Below are 27,266 nucleotides of genomic sequence, written 5' to 3'. Positions count from 1 at the left end.
ATGTGAGAAATTCTGGTCGTGTGTTCTAAGAGAGTGAGAATGCGAGCGTATCACTTGGTTTCCATTTGTATATGTGTCGGGTAGATAACGATGTGCAATCAATTGAGCCCGTGTATATAGTACCTCTGTAAAACCCGAAGCAGTTGTGATCAGACAGTCTTCACGTAATCATGTTTATTATTATATTTTGTATTCTTCTGGCTTTTGGAGTCCTTGTTGTGCTGCCCGTGGTCGCCAGCGGTGGATTGCTAATTGCATTTCTCATCGTTTGGCTGTGGCAACGTCACCATTTCGGGCATTGGGCCCGTTTGGGCGTACCCTTCATACCGGCCACTCCATTTGTGGGTAACGTGTGGAACCTCTTGCGAGGCGCCTGCTGCTTTGGCGATCAGTTCCGCGAGTTGTACGAGAGTAAGGAAGCGGCCGACCGCGCCTTCGTGGGAATCCATGTGCTGCACAACCATGCTCTCCTCCTCCGAGATCCGGCTCTGATCAAGCGTATAATGGTCGAAGACTTCTCCCAGTTCTCGAGCCGCTTTGAGACCACAGACCCCGAATGCGACACAATGGGGTCCCAGAATCTATTCTTTTCCAAGTATGAATTTTGGCGCGAGACGCATAAAATCTTTGCACCATTCTTCGCTGTTGGAAAGGTGCGTCAGATGTACGGCCTCTTGGAGAACATTGGACAGAAACTAGAGGAGCATATGGAGGAAAAGCTAGGGGGGAGAGATAGTATGGAGCTGGAGGTCAAGCAGTTATGTGCTCTTTTCACTACAGACATCATTGCATCGTTGGCTTTCGGCATAGAGGCACATAGTTTGCAAAATCCAGAGGCAGAGTTCCGTCGCATGTGCGTTGAGGTAAACGATCCCAGGCCGAAGCGGCTGTTGCATCTCTTCACAATGTTCTTTTTCCCACGATTATCGCGCCGCGTTCGCACTCACCTTTACTCCGAAGAGTATGAGCGTTTTATGCGCAAGTCCATGGACTACGTTCTGGCACAACGCGAAGAAAGTGGAGAAAAGCGCCACGATTTGATCGACATATTTCTGCAGTTAAGGCGTACAGAGCCGGCGGAAAGCATAATCCATCGCCCGGATTTTTTCGTGGCCCAGGCCTCTTTTCTGCTCTTGGCAGGCTTTGATACCTCGTCGTCCACCATAACCTTTGCACTGTATGAGCTGGCCAAAAATCCAACGATTCAGCGCAGATTGAGGACGGAGATTGGCAACGCTCTCCATTCTAGCCAAGGCCCGCAACTGAGCTGCGAGTCTGTCTGTGGGTTGGAGTACCTGCGACAGGTCGTGGATGAAGTCTTGAGACTTTACCCACCTACAGCTTTCTTGGACCGATGCTGCAATTCCCGCGATGGCTATGATCTCTCATTGTGGAACGGTGCATCGCCCTTCAAATTGCATGCAGGCACGCCAGTCTACATATCAGTTTTGGGGCTCCATCGAGATGCCCAGGTTTGATAGCAGATAATCTAAATAAATAACAATAATCTATAATTGCAATGGTTTCAGTACTGGCCAAGCCCCGAAGTCTTCGATCCAGAACGATTTTCAGCCGAGCAACGCCAACAGCACCATCCGATGACATATTTACCATTTGGAGCCGGTCCAAGGGGATGCATTGGGACGCTGCTGGGTCAGTTGGAGATAAAGGTTGGACTGCTGCACATTCTTAAAAACTTTCGGGTGGAGCTCTGTGAGAGGACCTTGCCGGAAATGAGATTCGATCCCAAAGCCTTTGTTCTTACTGCCCATAACGGAGCCTACCTTCGTTTTGTCAAGGATCCCCTCTGAATTAAGTGATCTGCACATATTAAACTGTAGTAACGTTGTTTATTGGTAATTGAATTTTGCACACATCTTTTTTCTGTTTTGTATCTAAAACTTTCTTAGCTTCAGCACGAAAATCTTCACAAATTTGTCAGTTGAGTTGGCCAATTCTTGCTTTATTTCGATCCTAAAAGGTTTATTGGTTTTTGTGAGATTTTAATGTAAAAAAACAATGGCATATATTTAGAAAAAAGAAACTAAGGAATTTTTTAGGTTCCTTTTTTAATATTTAAATTGGTTTTGAAAATAAATCTGTTTGCTCACAACATTTGCCCAACTCGAATTATTCGACAATTATCAACCATGGATCGTGTTTTTATTTTTGTTTTCTGCATGTACAATTTATAAAACTAATATGGAGGTTTTCGAGTTCTCCTCTTTTTACAAATTATCGAAAAATAACTAAAGCAATTTTACACAGACATTATTAACATAAGCTATAGCTAATAACTATGTTCACTTTTTTATGTTAATTTGAAGTGTTGAATACACAAAATAATAAGCGAAAGAAGATATTCGTTACATCAAAACGCTGAAACGATTAGTGCAGTATTTTCACAATTTGCGTTATCTGTTTTCGGAAGTATAAAATAATATCTACGAGCTAAGAATACCAGTTAGCAATGTACAACGATGTATGTATGAAGTTAATAAAATAAAGTTCTTTGTGAATAGCAATAAAAGTAGGTGTAGGCATGTTATCAAAAGCAAAATGCAAATTACAGGCTGAATTGTAAATGTAAAACTATTATAGCTGATTATTAACTTATTTAGTTTTTTGATTGATGCGCTATATCCCGATGACTATTACAATGCGGGATTACAATTTTGAAGCTCTGCACTTGTTATGGCATATAACACCATGGGTAGCAGAACCCGTTGTAACGCGGGTTGTGTAGAAAATTTGCATTTTGTTTCGATTACTTTTCTGAATATATATTTTATCGCCTGAGGCTGGACATATTGATGGAAGCGAAATGGAAATCATAATTTTAGAAATTAGAATATAAACTTTTCTCATCTAGATTATTCTTGTGATTTACTTTTTATGCATATGTGTGTAAGTGCATTATACGAAGTTCATTTTTGGTTTTCCTAATTCTTAGCGGTTGTTTACCTGATCCACAACACTTGCCAAAACACATAGACATGTTAATGAAGAACGAGTTGGCGGCAATATTGTCCGACTGTTACCCTTTAACATATCTATCAAATACATGCATATTTGTTAATGATCGTATATAAGTATAGCTAGTTAATTACATTCATAGTAGTGTAGTTTCGACATGACATACATTTATATACTCATATATAGCGTATTTGTATTCTCACTTTAGTTTGCAAGTAAACAGTGTTTGCATTACCTAAACTATTTCGATTAGTTCGATACTCTTTCTGTTTCTGTTTTTTTACTCGATCAGTAAGTCTTCTAATTCACTTTAAAAAACAGTTGTGAGTCCCGGACACTACTATCTCCTATCCTGCATGACCACCTGCTTTAGGGCACCCGCTCGGACGCTTGACTTGACCTCGTGTCCACCCAGGGAGGCGGTTCCGTCACGAGCGATGTACAGCTGAAGACCAGAGGCTAGGGAAGAGAAATGCATTAATAGATATGGCCTAGCCATTTTTGTAAGGTTGCTTACTTTCTGCGGACTCCTCCAGCTGATCCAGCTTGGTGTCCTTCAAAATCTCATCAATTAACGAGTCCGGATTGACCCGCGTCTCCTCCACCCTGTCGGAAACGCGTGGGCCGTCATCGAGCGCCCCCTTTTTGCGCTTCTCACCGCTGCTTTTCGTCCGATCTAGAGATCCTGTTTCACTTATAACTAACGAACCGGAACTGGGATTCCTGAAGGAAAGAAATTGGCAAATTAGGCTTGGTTGTTAACAATCTTAAAACACAAGTGCTCATTTGAATTCTTAACAATATATGATGTATAAGTGCAGTAATATGAATACAACTTTTTGGCGCGCTTAGCAATTGCAAGAGAAACAAGACAACAGAAACACAGGCAATAACGAGGCAGAACAATACAAAAAGTTGGGGTACTTTCGGGTACCATGCCACCCAAACACTGTGCTTTTTTATTTATGGGGTATGAGAATGGTGATATACGGTTTAAAAAAATATATAATTATGAAACTAGAAATTAAACGATTTTTCTAAATTGGTATCATTAAACAAATTGTATAAACATAAATTGTCCAGATTCTTAATATTCAAATTAATTAATCAAAATTAATTTGAGTTCATTTACAAACAAATTGGTAGTATATGTCAATAAATTAAATAAAACACACAAATATAGAAATTTAAAAATAAAAACATAATTTTTCGGATATAATAAACGAATATAACGACTTATAGATAGGGCTGGCTGGTTACTCTCCTTTTTGCGGAATTAATTTCAAATTAAAATGATATAAATTCGATACGATTTGAGCAGAGAGAACTGTGCTGGTTTCTAGACATTTTAAAATAATTTTTCATTACAACTTAAAACAAAAAATTACGCAAGACAGTAAGTACAAATTAGAAACCAAAGTATGAACTTCAATTCAACCCACATCATGGTGATGCTAGGGCGGCGAATGATTTGGGTGGTGGCCAGCGGCGAGAGAGTGGCTCCCGTAATGGACACCGTGGTGGCCGAGGCCAGGGCGGAAGCCTCTGCGGCAGCCGCCGACGTGGACAGAAGCAGCGAGGCGGCCGAAGGGTTGGAGCGTATGCTGCAGGCGTCCGTCGGACTGGCGGCCATCGAGCTGAGGGCATCTCCGGACATGACATTGCCCAGCCGGGGACTGCTGCCATGGCCATTTGGCGATCCCACTGTCTGTAGCTGCTGTGGCTGCGTTTGCTGCGGTGTGGAAGCAGTGGGGGCGTCTACCGTGTCCTGGCCACATCCTGAGTTACACTGGAAGGTAATCACCGCTCCGCTGCTGCTGCTGTTGCTGCCATTCGAGGAGGAGGCCGAGTGGTTCGAGTGTATACTGGCCAGAGTTCCGCAGGGCGATGAACTGGATCCGACAATGTAACAATTGGTGGCTCCCGCCTGCTGCTGCTGCCTGGTGCTGCTGCTGCTGACTGCACCCATGTTGCTGCTGTTGGTGCTCCCATTGCCGTCGAAGAGTCGACGTGGGACTCCACTAAAGCTTCTGAATGAACGCGTCGTTAAATGCGAATATTGGTTTTAGACACAGAACATCACAAACGTATTATATAGACACGGATAATAAATAAAAACTTTCAAAATATTTCAACACAAATAAAATAAAAAGCCAATCAATTTGGAATTTTTCTATGTTTCTATTCTTTTTAAAGAAGCGAATGGTTTTTTTATGCGATTTATATATGAAAAGAGCGTTTGAGTTTGGTAATCGAGAGAATCATGTATGTGTAGTGTGGGAATAAATATTTTTGAGGCTGGAGAAAGAAGTCATACTGTAATGACACAGAAATCTCTTTCAACTAAAGCCCTTTTTAATTTTTATGGAATTAGTGGGAGAAAGACTTCTATGTTATACAAATTTTAAAAACAAAAGAGAAACAATTGTATACAATTAAACAGGATACACAAAAATATAGCAGAACTAAGCTTTTTTAAAGCATACTTGTACATATAATGGCATTTAAAAATAAGAAAGATGACTTTCTTTTGTAAGAAGCGGGAGAACTACAATTCGAGTTTTTTAAATAATTGCCCTTTTATCATAAAAATTTATAAACAACCGATCGCGTTCATAACCACAATTACGTCATTGCACATACTATTTGTAAACACAATTTAAGAGAATAACAAAAATTCCATCAGTGATCAATATGATCTGGAGAACGCGGCCAAAATCAACGAATTCATTTTAAATATCACAAATAATTTTTTTAAATGAGTTATTTTAAGAAGTCGGAGCGTAGCCTCAAATAACTCCTATCGTTATTTTGTAAAATTTTTTCAAGTCTATTAAAAATTTAATTTCAAGTAAGCCACCAATTAAAGGCGTTCCAACCTTGTGTGTCTAACTATTCGTTTGTTCTACTCGTTGTCCGACCCATACGAAGTTTGAGAAACCCTAGCGCAATGTTTTCAAGCCCTGTCTGTCTATACCTTATGTTTATATTAAAATTGGTAGACTCTAGTCTGCCTTCTTTTATCCAATTAATACATTTTTTTCCCTTGTCAATTATTCTATAATTGTTCTATCCGCTTTGATTAAAAAATAAGTATTTATATACCCAAATTACCCCCGATCTTTGTACTATGAGTGGCCGTTTTTATACAATTATTAATCTACACCTATTAGGGATTAGGGTTGTTGATTAGATAATTAATATAATGTGGGTAAGTGAAAAGGCAGTCGTAAAAGCTTGCTTCATATAAATACTGTACAATCATTATGCGATTACGAACCAACCTTTATAACCAGCTTACATATATCTTTAAGGGTACGGTAACCAAAAGTACTCAATAAAAAACCACAAATGATTAGTACGAACTGGAACAGAAACAAAACAAAACAAAGAGCAAACAAACGAGTAACGAAAGCCCGGTGAAAAGGTTAAATGGAAACCATAACGGCAGTGTGGGGTAGTGGACCAATACCAAGGACCAGGACTAACTCTAAGACTAGGTCGCCAAAGCGGAGTCTTAAGCTATTAACATTTAGGAACACAGTGTAACAGTAACGAGAACGCTTCAACGAGTAACGAGTAACCCTCCGCTTTCTAGTTCTAAATATCGAGTTGATTATGGGACTCGTCAGAGTATTTTTTTGTTTGACTTGGTTGGTAATTATAACGCGACGCACCTCATTAGCTCGTAGGCAGCATTCGTGGAATGTGGCCGTACGACGAAGGATTCCTGAGTGGCCAGGGGCGTCGAGGAGTTGCCATGCTGCAAATTGCGTCGATAGGGTCGCTGGAAGGGCGTACGTGACATGAAAGACACCGAATTGGTGAACGACTCGGCCGGCGAGTCCACCACGTCGTAGGTGAGCAGTCGATTTACATAGCTGGTGCCCAGCACCGGCTTCTCCGCCGACTGGACGAGGCGCGGGAAATTCGGCTTGCGTTCGGTAGTTGGCGTGAGAAACGGGTCCGGCTCTATGCGATCGCTCACAATGTCCGGTATGGTGCCCATCGAACGCATCTTCTGGATGGGATAATGGGCCGACTGCGGACTGTCCTCCTGGCCAATGAACTTGGCGTTGCCCACCTTGATGTGATGGTGGTTCTGCTGGTGGCTGCTCAGGTGCTTAACATACAACTTCGCCGCCGACCCATTCGATGTGGTGGAGTTCTTGCGCAACTGGTGGTGTTGCTGCTGAAAGCGCATCCGCTCCTCCAGCGACTGCTCGTGCATCCGCTGGAACTCCTCGCGAACCGCTTGCTCCGCGTACTCGTCGAAACACAGATTGTTTAGAGACTTCATCTTGGGTATCTGCGCATGTTCTGCCAGTTGCTTTAGGCGGCGCGGCGAGTTGCGGTCCAGCTCCATGGATGCCTTGTGAAATTCCATCTCCAGGATGGAGAGATTCTCCATCGACTTGATCTTCGCCACCCGCGGCGTATGGAAGTTCTCCTCCAGGCCCGAGTCATTGTCCGCCGAATCCTCGTTCAGATACTCATCCGTGTCGCTCGCCTCCCCACTGTCGTAGTACTGGGTGGCATGGGACGGAGATCCTGCACTGCGGTAGGTGGAGCTGGGAGTGGCCGCCAGCGGGTGGAACAGAGGAGCTCCAATCTCTGTCATCGGGGTGCGGAACTCTTCGAAAGCGAGGGTGCCCGAGGTGCTCATGGTGGCGTTGGGCGTCTGGTAGAGCTGCTCCTCGCTCACATACTCCACTGTGGTGCTGAGACTGAGGTGCGTGTGAACATGGTGGGTTTTGGGCACCACTGGCACACCACCGTGGGGTTGCTGCTGCTCTTGACCCTTTTGTGACCCGTGCTGATGTCGACCGTGTGGTATGTTCAATTTCATGGCATTAATTGCTCTCTGATTGAGTCTATTAAGTAGAGAAACGGATTTTCTAAAACGACTGTAGTTTGTTGGTATACATTCGGTACGCAGGCCAGTCGTTTATTGAAATTGATTTTAATTGGTGTTATTGGAGAATTTGTTTGGCAGTTGGTTAGTTGGCCATATACCCCGTTTGTTACATACAAAACATAATTTTAGTTTAAGAAAGAAAGAAAACAAAAATAATTTTAAAGTTTTAGCAATAAATTAGTAATACGTAAACATAGAATGTGTGAGAGAATTAAACTAACATAAAATATAAAAGCTACCGTAAGACCATATGAAATAACCATCTGAAAAAGCAAGACATTAAGTTTTAGTACTTATGTGACCTCAACCAGAACCCATACATGTGAAAATTTGCTACTTATATATAATAACTTGTTATATTTTAGTTTTTAGGAATTCAAATGACCTAGACACAAGCAATTACTTTCCTGAGCTCCGTTCATGCAAGCTTTTACACAATCGTAAAAAGGCCAAGAGTCAAAGCCAGAATTGACCTTAAAAAACGAAACTTCCAACAGAGGCGGCAAGGGCGCAAGACCACTGCGCACGCCTCATGACGCCAGTTTGTTGATGAAGTCATCGGATTCATTTTTAAGCAAACGGTCCCAGCCATTTATAATAGTGTCCCTCCGCCGCCCACAGAAGTGTGCCCCCTGTAATCCCTGCCAGCATGCATATTTGAATTGCAGCCAACATGCATATAGCCAATCTGTTCATGGGAACATGGGATAATAAGTGACCGCGATCTTGCACTCGCCGTCGAACGACCTTAAACTTAGCCAATATTTTTTAGTATCTAACCAGCAAGTGCATTGAATGTGAACTAATAATTGGCATTGAACAACTAAACAAATCGAACTTTCTTACTACTTGGCTAAATTCTCTTAGTTTATCTTGACATTTATTAGATCAAGAATTGTCCCCGATTTTGCAATATTTTCTGCTTGAAATATATATTCACAACCATCCCCTCAAGGGAAAATAATATATTCATATGCTTAAACTAAAGTTCTTATAACTGCCTTTTATCTAAAGATAATAAATCGACCGTAATACAGGTTAAAACTTTGTTTGTTTTGGACGTAAAATAAAAACATCAATTAATTACAAATACATAAATGCAAAATAAAATAGTTCAAGAATATATCATAAATAAAAATAAAATAAGCGTAGTAACTAATGTTGTATCATTTCTAACTTAAAGAGTTTTTATTGAGAATGTGTGAGTATTTGGTGTTAAAAGTTGTTGGTCAAATATTCAATTAGTATAGACAAGCAGTGATTACATTGTTCAAGTTAGAACATACTGGTCGCGAAGGATATTAATACGTGTTTAGTGTTCTTGTGTTAGGAGTTTAGACACAGTTTAATTATGTTTTGGCACGGCTTTAGCATATAAAACGCATATAGATGTTTGAGCATTGTAGTATAGCCACTTGTTATTTAAAGAATGTAAAACTCGCTTACACGAATCTTGGCAAAATATGTCAAAATCAATATTACAGGAAAAGAAGTCAAAACTTTTTACAGAATATAAAAACTACACAAATCTGTGTGGTCGACTTACCTAGCATGTCCCGAATCACCCTCGGAACTTTGCCTTGAATGTTGACTGTGCGAAAAACTACTATAACCCGAACCTTTTGACATCTGATTTGAAAGAAGAAAAGGGCGTTTAGGTATTTTTCACTTCAGGTACTTCACACCGGGGTACTCACTTGACTAGTATTACTGGAATTTCTTGAATGACCCATTTCTATGAGGGTGGCGTTGCCGCCTCCAGAAAAAGCGACGACAGCTCCTGTGGTTCCGTAGTTATTGCTGCCAATGATTCCCAGCCCCGGCAGCGGCTGGCTCACAGGAGTAATGGCATTAGCAGCCGAGGCTGCGGCATGTAGCTGAACATTATCCGTGGTCAGCGTTACTCCCGATTCCGAGGACTCCGACAGCCCGGAGTCCGTCACAATCGCCGCTATCAAAGCCTGGTTATCGATGTCTGCCAGTATTGCTGAAAAATAATTATGTTTGTCATTAGTTTGTAGTTATAGTAAAATATTAAATCGAGAAAAAGATATTTTAACTTATTACTAATCAATTAAGGGGTCATTTATTTCATATTTGTTTTTTTTTTTTGTCTATATAAAAATATATTTCAGTTATAAAATACTTTATAATTTCGTTGTGTATGAGGCGTTCTTAGACCGAAAACTTTACAGTAGCGGTTGTCACGCACAGGCGTGAGTCATTTTCGCGGGACAGCTTATCAATGCGTGTGCCAACCACTGTTTCATACAGCTTATGTGGCGACCGAACAGAGCTATTTCCCCTTTTTTGTTATAATTATATCTTTATGTTATTAAGTATAAAATTCTACATAATTCGAATATAAAATTCTACTTATAAGCAAGTTTCCTTATCATCTTTTTGTTAAAACCCCTTGTTCAATTAAGCATTCGACTTCAGTAAGCACATTACTATTCCTAGTTCAGCTACTCACCCTCCTCCTTTGTGGTGGATACGGGCCGAGTGCCGGGCAACGACTGACTGCTGGGAACCCCACCCAAGGTGGCCCCACTGCCGCCCAAGGGTATGGCCGAACCTCCGCTCCCGCTGCCAATGCTGGGCATCGCGGTGGCCGTCGGAGTTTGCAGGCCAACTCCTGTGGCCGCATTGGACAGATCATCCATCGAGGGCTTGCTCTGCTTGCTCTTCAGGTTGGGCGTGGGTCTGTTAAAGGCATTTATCAGTAAGTTGCATTCAGTGTTTCATTGATCTACTTACGCCTTAAAGAGAATATCACCGCTGACCATGTGCATCTTGATGCTCACCCGCAGCATGGAGTTGTCCAGGCGATGCCTCGAGTCGTAGCCCTCGAGGAGGAATCGACGGGAGGTGAGGCCGGCGCCGGCGAACTCGGCAAGATTGAGGTCGATGAAGCCCAGCTTGTAGTAGCTGCGCCCGCCCTTCATCTCTTTGCGTATCGAAATACGCAGGTGGCAGGGATCCAAAACGCCTGTGGAGGCGTTCGCACTCATCTTGCAGGGAAACTCAAAGCTGCGGTTCCATTCCACTCGATGGTTGCGCACATCCTCTCTAAAAGACCAAATGTGTAGTTAGTTTTTGTGCAAAGGGTTTAGAACTTAATGCGATCTTACCGACTACTGTACTCCTGAAAGGATCCTCCATCGAGCAACCGTATCTTCGCAAACAGGACCTCGTTGACCAGGGCCACCTCGACTAAATCCTGCAGCTGCACTTCGACATTGAACTTGTACTTCTTCTTCTTCATCATAAAGGCCATGCCAGGGGCGCTAGGCCCAAGAAGTGTCATTAATTTCCGTCCAACGATCTGAGTTCTTTCGCCGTCCTACCGCGAAATTGAAGGAAAGTCCGCAGCGGTTGTTTAGCACCGCCTCAGCTTGGACCCTGAATAGATGGGCCACCTACGTTTCTGGAAATTGTCACCGTATCCTTAAGCTTTGTTTGCTCCGACTCCCGTTATATTGTGATGTTTCCTCGGACTGTTTACTTCACTGCCATTTTAATCGTTAGCTGTGCGCCGAAGGCAGGAGAAAGTGGTTATCCGGCGGTATTCAAGGATCCGAGCTGCAAGTAAAATAAGCGGAAGACAATCCAGGTGTTATAGAATGGAGAATGTGTTAGGTACAAATGAAAAAATATTGCCGCTCATAGTTCATTTTGAATAGAAACTCACAAGCATTTTTTGTAAAATGTTGTTCAATTTTACTAAGGTGTTTTTGAGCTGTTAGGAGACATTTCTGATCATACAAAGAAAGATCGTGATTGTGAATACAATCATGAAAAGTAGGAACAACAAACATACTTAGTTTACCTCTAAACCATCTTGAGTGTTCAGAATTGGGAAAATAAAAAAATTGATCATGGCTACAACAACTATTTTAATTTCAATTGACCTTTACCTTGCATCATCCACAAACACACAGGCAGAAATATTTAGCGAACAAGGTGTCTATTTATTAACGATGACGCAGCGACCAAAAAGAATCATATAGTATAGTAGGGAGTGCAATAAATTAGCAAGATGCAAAATAATAGTTCTTATTTCAACTAGTTTCTCAACCGCCCGCGTCACATAAGTTGGCAGGTTCAAATTGAATATATTTTTATACACTGCACAGGGTACACCTAGAAAAAAACGGAAAACCCCATTCCCTATACATATGTGCAGAACAATAGCAGTATAAAGACAAACAGCTGGCGTCGTTCGGTAAAAAGCACGGTGTAAACAAAGGCTTTATTGAGCCAGAGAAAACGAGACGGTATGTGGAATCTCTTATTCCCTTACAACTAGAAATATTTCTTCCGATTTAAATATTGGTCGTTCCTCGTTTGCAAGGTGCCAACACTGTCTTCTAGGTGGTGTAGAAGTACGTGAAGATTGGCAGATCCTAACTTCGCAGTGTGCGATTTCCGAGTCCTTCCCAATGAAACAATCATGACAATTGTCGGTTTTGTAGGTATTATCAATAAATAAAGATTATACCGCATGACACCCTTTAAACCCATTGTACTAAATAAAACTTATCGCATATCGCTGATATTGATATCAAAGTTTACCATGGAAATGTCAAAATCAACAAAACAATTCGGAACCATTAAAACATTTTTACAGATAAAATGCCAGCTCCATTTTTCTGACATCTATAGAAAAAAACGAACGCAACCACAGCTGACAATTGAAACTCGCTGATGATCTCATTGACGCAATGTGAAAATTTGGCACACTTATTCCCGATAGGAAACGGGGGAGCCGGATGTGACTTCGACTTGTTATTAAATGTGCGCCTTTGTAGCGTACAACATATTGGTGGTATCATCTCTGAACAAATGAAATCAGAGTTTATTTGTACACAAACGAGATCTATTGTCTTCACTAGAAGGCATCTACTATAAGTGCACCTACAACAACCTACAGATTTTATAACAAACACTAAGGTACACAAAAAATTTCTAGTTTTTAAGTTGAGTTTTTTTCATTGAAACTGAAACATAGAAAATAAAACTTTATAAAAAGGCCAGATAATTCAGAGGAATAAATGAAAATGAATGTTTTTCATTCTCCCTATTACCTTAAGAATTGTAACCTCAGTATGGTGCACAGTGTAATATACGGCGTGAGTTTCCGCGAACGTTTGTTATTCCCCGCCAAACTTATCTAATAGGTACATTCAAGTGACGGCATGCCAATATATACATATAGGTAGAGTTTGCGAGGAAACGTCATCGACAAGGCTTGGTTACCAATTGCTGTCGCTGAATGAATCCATGACGTGGCTCGCCGTTATTTTGCCAAAAAGTGTATCTATCTACTCGATGGGAAATGATTGTTTATGTTTTTGCGGAGAGAACAGCAGGTATTTCCCATTACTTGGCAAGACCACTTAAATTAATTTTTCGGAATTTCCATGAAAACAGATTTTCCATAAAACCGAACATTTATTTTTAATCTTAACACGTAATTTCAATAATGGACTTTTTATGAATCACATAAAGGGTGGGCGATAAACAATCAAGCACCCACTAATTCTAAATCTACGTTACCGTCGAGCCTATATAAAATTTGAATTCATAATAAAGTATCCCTTATTTATGCAGGTTCTTTTTTGCCTGTGGTTAACACCTTCAAGTGAGCTCCATTTCTTGCAAGATATTTATGGTTTTATAGCACATTTATATATTAACCTTGTAGGGTCTAAAGTGTTAAAAACCTTCCAGCAACATCCTAATACTTCCCGGAATTACTTAACAGGAACCAAACCGAGTCGAAATACTCTTTCCGTTCTAGTTCCGTCTATGATAACCTCAACAACCATTTGAACTCAAATCTGCGGTGCCAGATAATAGGTCCAGTGTACAATTAAACACAAAATAAAACAGAAGTCACTCCTAGAACGTCTCTCAGCCCTTCACCGAGTTCGGGGGCAACGGGTGCACAGTCAGCGAACTTTATCAGTTGTTCAGTGTAAGAGCCTAATCTTAAGTTCACTAAAGCAATGAATGTAAACAACAATGTAATAAATGTAAGCAAGAGCATTGGCTTTTTAAATAGCAACTGTTGGTTGGCGTTTTATTGTCGTCAAAAACAAATCGCACAGCTGATGTCATGATATTTGAGATATGCCTGTAAATCTTTCAAAAACATTGTGGAGTAGAAATCTTTAGTAATCTTTAGTCTTTATTTGAATACCCAGTTGTATCCTGTATGTGGATGGTGTTCTTGATGAGCTGATCCTATCCATAAAAGACAATACAAATAACTCGTAATTTGAATACCTATGTATACATTTCCTTTTTCCTATCTGCCCACGCCGTACGTGACTGAAAATGCGAAATGAAATGCTGCCCTCTTTTCTTCTTGGTTTAATTTTCTTTTAAATTTCTATCAAAAACGCCGGAACACGTCTGTAATTTTATGAGATGCTTCTTCGAATGCTTCGTCTGTTCTCAGTCCAAAGCGACTGACAGCTATGGATATAATGAATTCAAAACGAGCCCGGACACACGTGAGTGAAGTGTATACAAAAGGATTGGACATACACCCAAATAGCTCCCCGGTTGAACCTTCTTTTGTTTCGTTTCATATCGCTTTATAAGCCTTATAAGTTTTTCAGATTTTCAAGATGGGAAAATCGACTGAGTGGTAAAATATTCTGTTATTTAAATTACAGATTTTATGCCCCAATAGTTTGGATTTTGCACGACCTACTTTTGAGCTATAAACTGAAGCAATTTATAAACAGCAAAAAAAAAAGTGAGGGCAGCTAGGGTTCATGCTGTTTATTTGCTGTTAATACCTACAATTATAAAAAAGAAAGCAACAACAAGTTTTAACAATACATTTCTTAATCATGTCGCTATAAAAAACAGTATTCGTCGCTGCCGTTCACGCAAATGTGTTGAAAACACAAGTGTTTTAAGAGATATACATTATTATACGTATGTGGATTGTAATATGAGCAATGTGATCCCAAGATTGACAACTGCGGCCACAAAAAAAGAGGGAAATGTTCATTGCGGTTAATGTGTAATAGGCCTCTGAATTAAGACAAGTGCATTTATAGGAAGTATAACGTGCGGCAAACAAAAACCATTTTAAAATTTACTTATATTTTGATGTACATCAGTGGTATCTGCTTAACAGCCTTTTCTAAGATACCCAGGCCATATCTTTTATACTTATATTATGTGTATTTATTATATGTGTATCACGTATCTGTTTACTAACTTCAGCCACCTCGATGATGAAGTCATTTGCACTGGCAGTCAATGACTCGCATTGGAACAAGCGCGTGCAAGGTTTGAAATACATGTGTATTTATTTTAACGTATTTCTCATCTCCACATCTGCCCATTCCGCACTTCGTTCCCCCTACTTTGTGCAACCGCAATTGAACTGAATACTTTCGACTCGGCAAAACTTCACGTATTTGCTTAACTGATCAGAATTCCAGCTATTAGATCGAAATATAATTACGATCCGTTTACGTTTTATGGTTTCGCTTTCAACTTTTTATAACTTGTTTGAGGCAAATATTCCAAATTAAGATTTATTTCATTAGAAGCAACAAAGCGAGGTAAAGACTTTTCAAGATGACCCACGTAATCAAAAAGAAAAGTTATGCTCGGCATTTAATTTTTTGATTTCACCATTCTGTAAAAAGGTTTACTTCGAAATATAACCTCAAAAGTTACGAGTTTTTTTATAACAACTAGTAAAAGTAAGACGGCTAAGGGATGTGCAATATAAGTTTATCTGCTACTGTCTCGTGCTTATAAAGATAATTTTAATTTTTATTGTATTGCATTCCATGAAAAGTGTTCAGGGTAGTTATTTATTCAGGAGAACAACAAATATTTTAGAAATATTTTTCTTTAGTCCAATTTTTATAATCCATTTCTGCTTATAATCTGATCCGTAGTTAATTTTAATCCAGACAAGAGCACGGATCAAAGCAATTTTTCTACAGAAAGTAATAAACACACACATGTGCTTATGACAACAAAGTAACTAAACCAGACATACTTAGTATCTTCTGACCTATTTAGGCATTTATTTAATTTCTTTACTATTGTTCACTCTTTCAATTGTTATTGGGATACAAAGAAAGGAAAAAAATCATTAATTTAGATGTTTCTAGTTAGGTTCGGATCCGATAGGCTACCGAGAACTATTTATTATATACCCTTTCCGTGTGCATAACAACGTAGACCCCTCGGCTTTATATTATATTAAATACAGTATATTAGTACCACTGCGAGTGAAATCGCAGCTTGACAACAGCAACGAAAGCAAATACGATAAATTCTAATTGTGCCACGAGGCAGCCTCCAGGCGAGGGGGCTCTACTGGTCGGTCAGCGCTTCATTGAGAGTTGAATAAGCGACCGCACACATGCCTAATCTCGGCCCATGTCTAGATGACTTTGCTAGACTAACCGGCACTTAAACCGATTTACAGTCGCCTTTCTTGACACACAAGTGTGTGTTGCTCGGCCATGACGTAACAAGTTGGCACAACGTTTACTAAATTCTGCAGTAGCTGCAACTGTTACGTAGAGAAGGGAACTTTTGCATTACAATTATTATTCATTTTTTTATAAGAGAAGACAATCCAAAATATTGTTGAAAAGTACAAATTTCCTATAGTTATACAAGGTAAATACCTTTTTCTAAAAGATACAAAAAAAAAAATTATATTCCATACTTTATTACATTTTTAAATGGTTGTGGTTTGTTGCCCTATAAGGAGAAACGATTTTCTAGCGATACACTTATTTAATCCCAACACTTTTATCTCTCAACCCCTTTCAATTAGTAGAGTAATATTACCTGAGTACTTAGTACTGGCTTTAAATTTCACTTTACTAGCGTTTTTATACCACTTACTCTGGAGGTTAAAGTCATATTCTAATTATAATGACCCCTGGGTGGGTGTTCTGAGTAATTGTGTATCTCACGGGTTAAGAAACCAAAAATGACTCGCATTCTTGTTTTATATATGCGAATGCATAATATTGAATCTAAAAATTGTTCGAGCCCCAAGTAAACATAATCTGAAGGAGATAGCCAAAGCACACAATTTGACTTATTGTCTTTTAATTATAAGCCACTATCTACAAAAGCGGAGCTGTTCTTATCAGGGGCCGGTAAAAAGCCTATTACGGATGTTACATTGAACTTTATCAAACATTTTCTATTTATTAACCATCGCTAGCTTGCACTTGAAAATGGTCGACGAAAACAAAGATAAAGCGCAAAACAAAAACTACAAACACACCTGATCACATACACGACACACACGACAGTATAAATATGAATTCAACGACGCAATGTAAGCCCCTTGAACGATAACACTAATTTACAAACCAAAAAGAAAACAATATTTTTCAGGTTAGTTTTCTCACAACCTGTTAAAGAAAGCGTAAGGTAGCAATAAAATTAAAAAAAAATTTTAAACAACTCAAACACTTTAGGATCTTTAAAGGTATTAAACAATTTCTTTGGGAACTGTATCAAACTTTTCTCATTTCTTAATTGAGAACTTAATATGCACACCTTCTCAAAATAAAACAAGAAAATAAGCTTATTTTACAGACCGAAGCGATAAAAGCCAAGTCAGCTATACGATATTGTCGTCCGATTTCCACAAAATTAAGCTGAAGTCTTATAAAACGACATACTGCACACAGAAAAATAAAAAAAGTTACCCCGACCAGAGCTGGGTCAGCAAATATTTGCAATTGCATTTAATAAGGCCAATCAATAATAACAAAAGTGATGTTGAAAAACTGACACAGAAAGGTCTGAACAAGAGGGAGGAGAAAATAAAAAGTATAATTAATTTCAAAATGGAAAATAACAAAAGAAAACAATTATATTTCTGGGGACAATTGACAGGGCGCAATGTTGTTTATTAGTGCAAATAAAATTGTAGGTCTTTCAACCGAAACCAAACCCAAAAGAGCAGAAAAAATATATAAAAAATAAAAAGAAAAGTGGATAAAAAAAAACTTTAAATAGAGTTGAGTATTTGCCGATGTATCAGAAAATTTTAGACAATGAAGTACTCTAAAAAATGGAAACTCTTTAAAAGCAATTAAAAACACGTGAAAGTGTAAAAATGTATTATATCATTTAGATGGTAAGTTTTTACCGAATAACAAAACTAAAAGTGCTTGATTTATATATATTTATTTGTTTAAGTTAAGTTTTTACTTCGCAGAAAGATCTAAAAATATATTAAATCATTTAAGCAGTTTCCTTTAAACAAAAGACTACATAATTCAGACTATATTTTATTTTAGACTCCCAGCTAAAAGAGAAGCAATGTTCAGTGGCTAAAAAAATATCAAGCCCCAAAAAAAAGTGGTTCGTCTGCTTTTTTAGTAGTTATGGAGAACTCTACTCATCCACTTCAATCGAGCGGACGAGCCCCAAATGCGGAAGTGTTTTAATTTATAAATCTTTTTTTGGGTTTAGTTTTATTCTCGTTTGTTTAGCCAAATGGAAACTGCGACGTTCCCACGATAGACAATTTAAATTGTCAACTGACAATGACCGTTAAAAATGAAAATAAAAAACTAAAACAACACGTATCGCAACTTGCAGTCGAGCGGCAATTGCAACAGCATCCCAACACACTCGTGGGTTTTGTGGAAGGTGACCCGGTGCGATGGGGACACCCTTTCAATTGGTTACTGAATTTGGGGGCCAACGGCTGTCAGGGAATTTCCCCGCAGTTCAGTTCGGATTCGTGGGGTAAAGGGAAGCCAAAAAAGATACAATGCTTTTATATAGGAGTGCTCCGGTTATTAATTTCGCAAGTTTTTGCGTTTTACTAAGAAAACCGAGAAAAAGGTGCTCCCCTTATCCTTAGCTTTATAAATGTATTGCATATATTTGTAGGAATATTTAAAACACTATTATTATTTATTAAGCTTCCGACCACTCAACCGTAAATTTGTAACATTGACAAAATTCAAGTTCAAATATTTGTCAAACGGGAAAAATTAACATAATCAGATACAAACCACCGCATATGCGAGTGTTGTTTGCCGTCCCTGTATTTACGCTTGTACAATAAACATTGGGCAACTGACATGGAACAACCTCCAAAAACATATGCACAAGGAAACAGAAAGGGCTCGCTAAGTAGTTGCTTCAACAAAACAGAAAAACAGCAGCCAGAAAAAATATATAACAATGGGAAGCGAACGGAACTTGTTTCGAGGCAGAAAGCCAAACAGATTTTCTCACACTTAAAACGGCACTGTGTTACATGTGGAAATGCGAAGAAATTGCACGGCGAAAGAGTGGGAAAAATCTTGATTCATTTTCTTTATTATTAAGGTGTTCACTGAAGGCCAAGTAGCCCTAGTCAACGATGTAGACTTTGTAGCAAGTGCTTAATTAACCAAAACAGTCAAAAGAGATAAGTTCCCCCACATTCGATTAGGAGATTTTAAAATAGTACAAGAATGATATGATTATCATCATTCCGTTTAGAATTTTCCACCCTGACTAATATCAGAAAATCAATAAATCTTTATAGGTACACCAAAAATAAGCAAATATAATTACCTATTCCTATCTAGACATGTAGCAAGGTCATATTATCGATATCTTTTTGCACCTAAAACAGTTAGTCAGCTCTTCCAAGAAAGTCGCGTTATGATCCTGTGTTTCCAGTTAAGATAAGATAAGTCTGGACACAAAAATAACAAGCAGCGCAAACAACTCGAAATCAAACAGTGACAATAAAATAATATTAATTATAAGCAGACTAGCCGCGCGCTTCAAACGAAAGCAGAGGTATTTGCTTTCGTTCCCCACCCTATATCATTGACAATTCAGTTCAAACTCACATTTATGATATTTTGGTACCTCCGAGTACAAAAAATACCCGACACGCCCTTGAAAGAATGCATGACCTCTTCTCTGATAAAGAACGATAAAGTGAAAAGCATTCCCGACATTTTATTGCACACAGCCCAAGTAATCTAGACCCCAGCAGATTAAAGACCATAACAAATAATTAATACGAACTAACGAGCTTAAGTGGCCTTGACTCATAAAAATGCACAAACGAATTTCGAATATTGAAGCATGGACATGCAAATGTGCTTTGAGTCGAAATGAATATTTTATGTTAAAACAGCGGATTCCTAAAACTCGAGCATAATTAGAGCAAGACCGAAATAAATCCGAAACGTGTTTTCGGCTTTAGCGAGTGCAAAAGCACCAAAGAGCGAAAAAAGCAATGAATTGTATTCGGAATTTTAAATGAGATACAAAACAGCTTGTTGGGAAGAGAGGTAAGAGTCATATCTGACAATGGATCATGGAATTTCGATAGATACCAAGCAAACAAATAACTGCAATAACCGAAAAATCTACAAAATCATATTGTTTTTATCATTAATAGAAAGAACGCAAATGAGCAGAGCATTTTTACAGATCAATTTACTGATCGGTCTTATAGGAATGTTTATTATTAGCAAACGGGCGGCGCTCAGCTATCTTGTTTGCCTGCGATGTTTCCATATGTTGACATTTCCTATCTCTATTTGCATTTGTACTGCATATATGTTGTTAAAAAGTCGCTGGCGGAACTCACCCACTCTGCCATATCCACTGGGACCCTCTGAGATGACTCATTGCAAGTATTTATATGGAAACAGTCATTAAATTGGTTCGGTGGTTTGCACACCTTCTGAATATATATGTTTAAGTAATCATATAACAGATAAATATCTCAAACCGTAAGACGAATGCACAATTAAGCTTGTTGTTGCCCAGATTTTCCAAGATCTGGGATATACCAAGCGTTCCTTATGCCAAGGTTGTTCGGCGAAATGGGGGGCGCTTAATACCTGGGCACTTTGGGTAATGGCTTTTAATAGTATAAGCAAATACAGCCCTCGCCAAATATGCAAATTAGTGTAGGACTCGAGTGCAGCGAGCAGTAAACAGTCTGATTGTAGCCGTCTCTTTGCAGAGTTCAGCGAACCCCTCTTGGGGAAGAAAGGCACAAAGACTGTTTGACCACACATATGATGTAAACTTTGAGGCGGATTACCTAATGTAAGGTAACAAAGCGGGGGAGGACGGCAAGGAATGCTGACCTACAAACCAAATAATTGATTTTAACAAACCCCGAAAAGCGAATCCATCCACTCTGCGAACGAGCACCTCCCCCACCAGCAGCTTTCGAGTTTTCAGTTCTTCTAATTTGCATGTCGGGCTCCGAAAGCTGATATACCTGTCGTCCCCTGGGCACGGGCGATTCCTGGAAGCGAACGAGGCGTGTCGCCCACAGGTGAATGAATGAATGCTACCGCTGCTGTCCTCCAGCCCCGATCATCCCCAGGCAATCCGGTTAGACCCACTTCGGAGTGGAAAGGCTCATTTGACGCGTGGTCGGCGCACGATAGCCAAACAAACTGAACTAAAACGCTGTTTAAACATCACAAAGTTGTAGAAAATCAATAAGCTGCTGTTTGGCTGTTGTTTTTGGGTTTGGCTTGGCTTTGGGTCGGGGTTGGCCATCGCTCGAGTGTGGTGTGTTTGGGTGGTTGGTTTGTCGTCCTCTGTGATGTGGCAAGGAAACGGCAAGTGACTTGTTTTGCCTTTGAGCCACAGAGCCAGCAAAGCCAAAGCAAGAGCATGAAATTGTGGCATTTGTCCGGAAGTCGGAAACACTTTTTCCACATGCTAGCCAAAGATGATGCAAGTTGCGTTGAGGCGTTCATAATGAGCCTGACGATGATGGCGACGATTACTGGGTCTGGCTCTGCTGATAAGGAGGCAGTTAACGGGGGGACGGAAGGAATGCGTGCAGTAGGGCAATAAAATCCGGTAAGTTGAACAGATTCAGATGCCATAAAAGAGGGCTTAGGCTGAGGAAGCTAATCCTTGTATGTACATCGTTTTAACATAAAGCCTTTTAACGCTAGAACCCCGTATACACATAGGTAACACCTTATATTCGCTAGTACCACTTGGAACTCATAGCTCCAACAAGGGATATAATCGAATATTCCCATCAAATAAGCAAAGCAAGCTCAAGGTCCCACACATCTTTTAGCATTTCAAGAACTATGCGCATTCTTTCACCCGATCAAGCTTTTCCTTTGTTTTGAAAATCAAATTCCTCTCTGCGGGAAGTGTACACACGAAAACCATTTAAAAACCCAGCGCCCCCCATCCCCAACTTTACTTTGGTTTAAATTATCATTTCACAAGAAAAAGCGAAATACTTGGTTTCCCTATATGTACATATAAAATTGCAAAAAAGAAAGGAAAACAAAGAAAAGAAAGCAAATCTCGTGCAAGTTGAAGCCAAAATATGTATCTCTAAAATACGTATATGAGCATTATAATTCTCTTTTCACTCTCTGTTTATCGCCCGTGTTTTTCCAGTTTCTTTCAGCAACTGTCGAAAAAGAGCTTTGAACTTGAATTGCCGAGATCAAGAAGGCGAAACTATAGGAATTCAAGACGTGAGTTGTGTGCGTAAGTTCATACTTGAAGAGGTATTTATGCGCACCACCTTGATGGGGTTGTATAAAATAATTGCATGAATTAGACTTCCCATAAACACAGCAGTGGTACAAAAGATACTCAGATACACGCCGGAACCAGAAGAACTATTTGGTTTGCTTTCCATCTTCTTTGCGACATTCAAATCGCCAAATGTTGTCGGACTGGTTCGGCAAGCTTTGGCGAGTATCGCTCTCTAACTGCCCGCCCCATTCCTGCTCCCTAACTAGCCCTGGGAATTGGGTTGCTCCAAGTGCCTCGAGTCCCCTTCATTAGATGGAAAAACAGTGAATTAATACTGGAACTCTCTCGCAAACAGGCTTCTTTTCTATATGTTACTACGGTTCTCGTTTGCGATTCGAGCACATGAGTGAAAAGTAATTAAGCTACAAAATTGCTGAAGCCGACGTTACAAATTGATCTCTTCCGGCGGCAAAAAAGTACAGAAAAAGTTTCATTGCCTAAAGATACATTTGTATCTACAGAACTACCAAACCAGAGAGAATATTATCTAAAACTAATATATCTGGGAGGTGATTCAGGTCTCCAATTGAAAGGTATTTTAATGACTTACCCTATAGCATGCCCATTACAACATATCCCCTCAACGAGTTCTATTCAAATGGGTTAAAACACTTCCTACTGCTCTAGTGGGCGACAAATAGATAACCCAGACCGCATAACTACCCATATTTCTCGTTCTGCGCCCACATGCAAGTGAAAAATTTGAATTTAATTGAATGCATCCTCATTAGAGGAGCAGACGAAGTCATTTGTGCACGAGAAGAGCAATTCAGGGTTGCCCTCCCCTGTTTAACCTCATTGGCGCTGATTTGATTTGATTTGATTATCGCAAACATTTTTCGCACTCGAAAGCCGTTTTGGCTGCGAAATTGAAATTCTGCCACCGGACAAATTGAATTGCCCGTTTGTAGCTCACACTCGACTCAGATTCAGATTCGAAGCTTTGCTTGTCACACAAGCAAAATCAGCTCTTAATGAGGGAAAAAACTCGTGGCATTCGACTAAATAAACTCACATCCTTTCACGCACAATTGACAAACAAATAATGCCGAGGTGAATTACAATTTTTAAAAAATAAATATTTGAGGGATTTCAATTAGTAGTTAATAGACGAATTTTACCACGAATTTTCTTAGTGATTTTCTTTTTTTTAAGTAAAACTTGTTAGTGCTTCTGGGACCGCGAATTCTTCACATTCGCCTTAAAAAAGTTAATTCTTAAGGAATCGCCGCTATTTCTGTCTATACAAATACTGCTTATTTGTATATTATGCAAATTATTATGCAAATTATGCAAATTGCTTATTATGCAAATTTCGTATAAATATGACCAAAGTCTAGGATAAAGCCTAGATATATTTATTTTATAGTAAATCGGAGAAAAGCCAACTGTTTTTTTTAGCAAAACTCGTCACATTGACTGACCGCGCATTTATTTCATGATGTAAGTTCTTAAGAATTCGCGAAATTCCGGCGTTAGTCGGAAATTACAGAAATTACCAAACAGAAATTTTATATCTTTAAGATTCGACCGCAAACGGAAATAACAAAATGTAGATAACGTTCATAGATAGCGAAAATACTCTCAACCAAATTCGATAGAGAAATTCTTGGAATGTCGTAAAGTCGACTTCGAAAAGGCGGAGTGGTAAAAACAGAATCTAGGTAACAGATATTCTGGATTTTCCTGGGTTTAGTGAGTGCTTGCATTGCAATTATCTGAATCGGACTTACCTCTGAGTGGGAACACCGCGCACAGAAAGTGTTTGCTTTTGTGGGCGTCAACGTTGGGATTGTCGAGCTGCTGATTATGCGGTGGAGACACAAGGGGAAATCATTTTAAAATACACGGTTTACACTTGTCGCAAAAATTATTGAGAACTCGGGTGTGCGATAAAACAGATATATCACATAAAAATCGAACAAGGTGGCAGCACCAACACCAGTGCAAGGCTCCCCAAAGGGCGTCGCACGTCGCTGCTGCGGCAGTTGCCTGTGTTTTGGAAAATATCTACATTTGTTGTTTGTGCCCTAGCTTCCGGGGGGTTTTACAATAATTAAAAGTCAGCTTGGCAACCGAGAAATATGACGAGATGCAACTGTGAGATTTCAGAGACACACGCTTTTGTTGATGTAGTCGCTGGTTTTTCCACTTCCACTGTGTCGAGAACAGTGGGGAGAGGGAGAGCGGGAGGAGAGCGAGGGTGCGACGCAGAAAAAAGAGAGGCGAATACCCCCCGCACACCGAGACTCGATTCAGATTCGTTTTTCAGCCCTGCGTTTCGCATTTGGCGATTTTCGTTTGAAACAATATGCAACTGTATAAATTGTATGCCTCACTGCTTTGGAAACACTTTTCTTGTTTTTTTTTTTTACATTTTTCTGGTGAAAAGGCTGCACACACACAGGCACGCAAACCAACACTAAGCACGCACTCGAACGACGCTGCTTACCAGACACAGCCACAACAACAACAGCGTTTCGCTTTGTTCGCGTTTAAATTTGCAACTCCAGGCGCTGGCCACTATTTTATGTGCTCGGATCGACTGGCGAAAATACTATTTTTGCACTTGTTTAATTGGCAGCAGAATCGCGATGATGCGCCACCCACGACCGAACCACAGCTAAACAGTGTGACCGCGGCGGAGTGCTGCGAAAATACCGCGTGCGAAATACTGAAAATACAAAATATACCAGCTCTACTCTTATAAGAATACCCTTTTCCAACAGCCAAAAGCAACATAAAAATCTTTCTTAAAAATATTTGCGTCGAGTGACTTTTGTTTTAAGTTATGCAGCGCTGAAATAAAAATTAATAGTTTTGGGCGTCGATCAAAATAATAATTGGTTGCCTAAATAAACTAAATATTTCTAGTTTTTCTTATACTCATAAGTTTAGACATTAAATTGTAAAGAAAAATAATTTACAATCCATTTTTACTTTCAGAGAATGTGACAACTAGTTACAGCTGTTTAAAAATTCTGCAAAAAATATTATTACAAATGAGCAAAAAACATGCGACGGTTTTCCACTTTAAATTCCGCCTTTTCTATAAAATCAAACCACCACTTCGCAAGATTTAGAAATATCCACTTATAACCATGTGTAGCATGCGAATGTCATATTTTTTAGATGATTTTTTATAAAGGGTATTTAAAAAAGATTTTAAAGAGATATTGTTAATTTTAAAATTTTTTAGGTAGTGTCTATTATAATTGGTGAATGGCTACTTTAAAAACATTCAAAAATTTGGTTTTAAAAAAATAACTAGTAGGGACCAAATTTTCGCTACAGATTTAACAAGGAAAAATCAACTCTTTTGATCTTGGGCCAATTTAAATAGCTAAGAAACAGCTGATCAAATTGAGGTTTTAAATTAACATGGCAAAATATCAAGGTAAACTAAATAAAATTAGCAGCAAAAGCGGGACAATCGTAAAAAATGAATATATTTTTGTTTTGGAAGAGATTTTTTCTGCATGAATACTGCACCATAACAAAGAGCTTAACTCGTAGTTTCAACAAATATTGTGCATTTAAAGAATCGATTTCTGTTTAACAAGGTTTTCCGAACAGTTAAGGTGTACGAAGAGCACGGCAGCAGCCAGGCGTGCTTGCAGCTCCTGTTGGCTGAGGTCGTGGGCCCACTCCACGCGCCCCCAGAACTTCAGCTGGTACTCCTCCTCCAAGCGAGCCAGGGCCACGGCCTTCTCCACGGTCAGCATCTGCTCGATGACGGCGCAGGTCAGGATAATCGACTTCAAGGTGTCCACCGCAAAGGTGAAACCTAGTGAGAGATTTTCAGTGGGCTAGATGTGCAATCGACTTGGACTGCGCCTTACCATGCAGTGTGTCCAGGCTGTAGGACTGAAAGTGCTTGGCGACCTTCATCTTATCCTCCTCGCTGACCTGAGGCGGCGTTATGTTCATGGTCTTCTGCAGGTTGGTCTCGAAGCGCTGGTTAAACCAGTCAATGACCGGATCCCACTCGTTGCACTGCAGTTCGTGCAGGGCCTTCTCGTCCTGCAAGATTTACGTTTGAGTGTACATTTAAATGAGTAAATGGAGAAGGTTCACCCACATCGTACTGGTAGAGCACTGTGTCCGTGGGAATAAAGTTCAGCAGGTAATTGACCATGTCGAGCTTGGTGAGATGATTAGGATTGTCGATGGCCGTGAAGCAGAGGGCGGACAGGTGCATCCGCGAGCGCTCGATGTGCTCCTTCTGGGCGTCGAACTCCGTGGCCACCGCAATGGCCAGTGGTTCGCTGCGCACGACGAAGGGCGACCCCTTGGGCGTCTTCAGCTTGCGGTGGTCCAGCACCACCTCGTAGCCTCCATCGCTGGTGAGCACGGAAGTCTTCTTGTAGAACCTCTTAGGTGGAGAGGCTGCAGAGAGTAAGATCAGGAAAGACCGCGCGCCGATCGCCGGCTTGTTATGAAATGGTTCGGCGTGGTAGGACTGGTATTTTCGATCCTAACTCACCGTAGTGACGGACTGGGACTCTGGTTGTGGCCGCCGGAACTTGCCACTGGCTGTTGTGGCCCACGCGCAGGGCTCGTAGGGCTTTTATCAGCAGCTTTCCACTCATATTTTAAAGTTTTGTATTTTTGGCCCTTTTTCAGCTGTTGAAACAGCCTTGCAATCGAAGGAGAAGGAGCTATCGATGACGCCTTTTCAAATCGAAAAAAAGGGGTATCGATAGATCTTTTGGCTCTTTTTGGGATTTTTATAGCGGGAAGAAAGATGCCGCTAAAAGTTAAGGCGCGTTTAGAACGGCCAAAT

General features: G+C 40.0%; 3 protein-coding genes across 11 annotated transcripts; 1 reads left to right on the top strand and 2 right to left on the bottom strand.

Moving 5' to 3' along the window:
• The first annotated feature begins 153 nt into the window (after positions 1–153).
• Positions 154–2,115, top strand: LOC108033727 (probable cytochrome P450 6t1). The gene is made up of 2 exons (XM_017108272.3): positions 154–1,472; positions 1,530–2,115. The coding sequence occupies exons 1-2, from the start codon at positions 171–173 to the stop codon at positions 1,809–1,811; spliced, it is 1,584 nt and encodes a 527-aa protein (XP_016963761.1). The 5' UTR covers positions 154–170; the 3' UTR covers positions 1,812–2,115.
• On the bottom strand, positions 1,831–25,111 carry LOC108033725 (protein FAM102A). Of its 9 annotated transcripts, none has more exons than XR_007763535.1 (11): positions 24,933–25,111; positions 24,214–24,283; positions 11,029–11,479; positions 10,655–10,966; positions 10,371–10,600; positions 9,592–9,881; positions 9,441–9,523; positions 6,654–7,883; positions 3,494–3,699; positions 3,212–3,435; positions 1,831–1,974 (listed from the first exon to the last, which is right to left on the bottom strand). XR_007763535.1 is itself a non-coding variant. In XM_017108271.3 (11 exons), exons 3-11 carry the CDS (start codon positions 11,202–11,204, stop codon positions 3,317–3,319), a joined length of 3,234 nt encoding a protein of 1,077 aa, XP_016963760.1. In that variant the 5' UTR covers positions 11,205–11,479; positions 24,214–24,283; positions 24,933–25,111; the 3' UTR covers positions 1,831–3,316. The 9 variants fall into 9 exon arrangements, 8 of the variants coding, with proteins under 8 accessions (XP_016963760.1, XP_016963752.1, XP_016963755.1 ...); XM_017108271.3 differs by adding an exon at positions 4,419–5,006 and having other exon boundaries at positions 1,831–3,435; XM_017108263.3 differs by having other exon boundaries at positions 1,831–3,435.
• An 802-nt stretch (positions 25,112–25,913) lies between these two features.
• Positions 25,914–27,143, bottom strand: LOC108033335 (ATP synthase mitochondrial F1 complex assembly factor 2). The gene is made up of 4 exons (XM_017107621.3): positions 26,967–27,143; positions 26,562–26,869; positions 26,323–26,503; positions 25,914–26,267 (listed from the first exon to the last, which is right to left on the bottom strand). Exons 1-4 carry the CDS (start codon positions 27,070–27,072, stop codon positions 26,017–26,019), a joined length of 846 nt encoding a protein of 281 aa, XP_016963110.1. The 5' UTR covers positions 27,073–27,143; the 3' UTR covers positions 25,914–26,016.
• Positions 27,144–27,266: the final 123 nt, after the last annotated feature.

The sequence above is a fragment of the Drosophila biarmipes genome, chromosome 2L (assembly GCF_025231255.1).
Source record: "Drosophila biarmipes strain raj3 chromosome 2L, RU_DBia_V1.1, whole genome shotgun sequence".
In the NCBI taxonomy this organism is placed as follows: Eukaryota; Metazoa; Arthropoda; class Insecta; order Diptera; family Drosophilidae; genus Drosophila; species Drosophila biarmipes.
Note: the sequence above shows the minus strand (reverse complement) of the source record. Positions and strands in the feature narration are given on the sequence as shown.

What these genes read in the sequence shown, in the direction of transcription:
- LOC108033727 (XM_017108272.3), top strand. Translation starts at nt 171, where the DNA reads ATGTTTATTATTATATTTTGTATTCTTCTGGCTTTTGGAGTCCTTGTT. An exon ending in GGCTCCATCGAGATGCCCAG is followed by an intron (nt 1,473 to 1,529) that starts GTTTGATAGCAG and finishes CAATGGTTTCAG; the next exon opens with TACTGGCCAAGCCCCGAAGT.
- LOC108033725 (XM_017108271.3), bottom strand. Translation starts at nt 11,204, where the DNA reads ATGACACTTCTTGGGCCTAGCGCCCCTGGCATGGCCTTTATGATGAAG. An exon ending in GCTGCCTACGAGCTAATGAG is followed by an intron (nt 5,007 to 6,653) that starts GTGCGTCGCGTT and finishes GCGTTCATTCAG; the next exon opens with AAGCTTTAGTGGAGTCCCAC. An exon ending in CGCCCTAGCATCACCATGAT is followed by an intron (nt 3,700 to 4,418) that starts GTGGGTTGAATT and finishes TCTTTCCTTCAG; the next exon opens with GAATCCCAGTTCCGGTTCGT.
- LOC108033335 (XM_017107621.3), bottom strand. Translation starts at nt 27,072, where the DNA reads ATGAGTGGAAAGCTGCTGATAAAAGCCCTACGAGCCCTGCGCGTGGGC. An exon ending in CAGTGCTCTACCAGTACGAT is followed by an intron (nt 26,504 to 26,561) that starts GTGGGTGAACCT and finishes TAAATCTTGCAG; the next exon opens with GACGAGAAGGCCCTGCACGA. An exon ending in CAGCCTGGACACACTGCATG is followed by an intron (nt 26,268 to 26,322) that starts GTAAGGCGCAGT and finishes ATCTCTCACTAG; the next exon opens with GTTTCACCTTTGCGGTGGAC.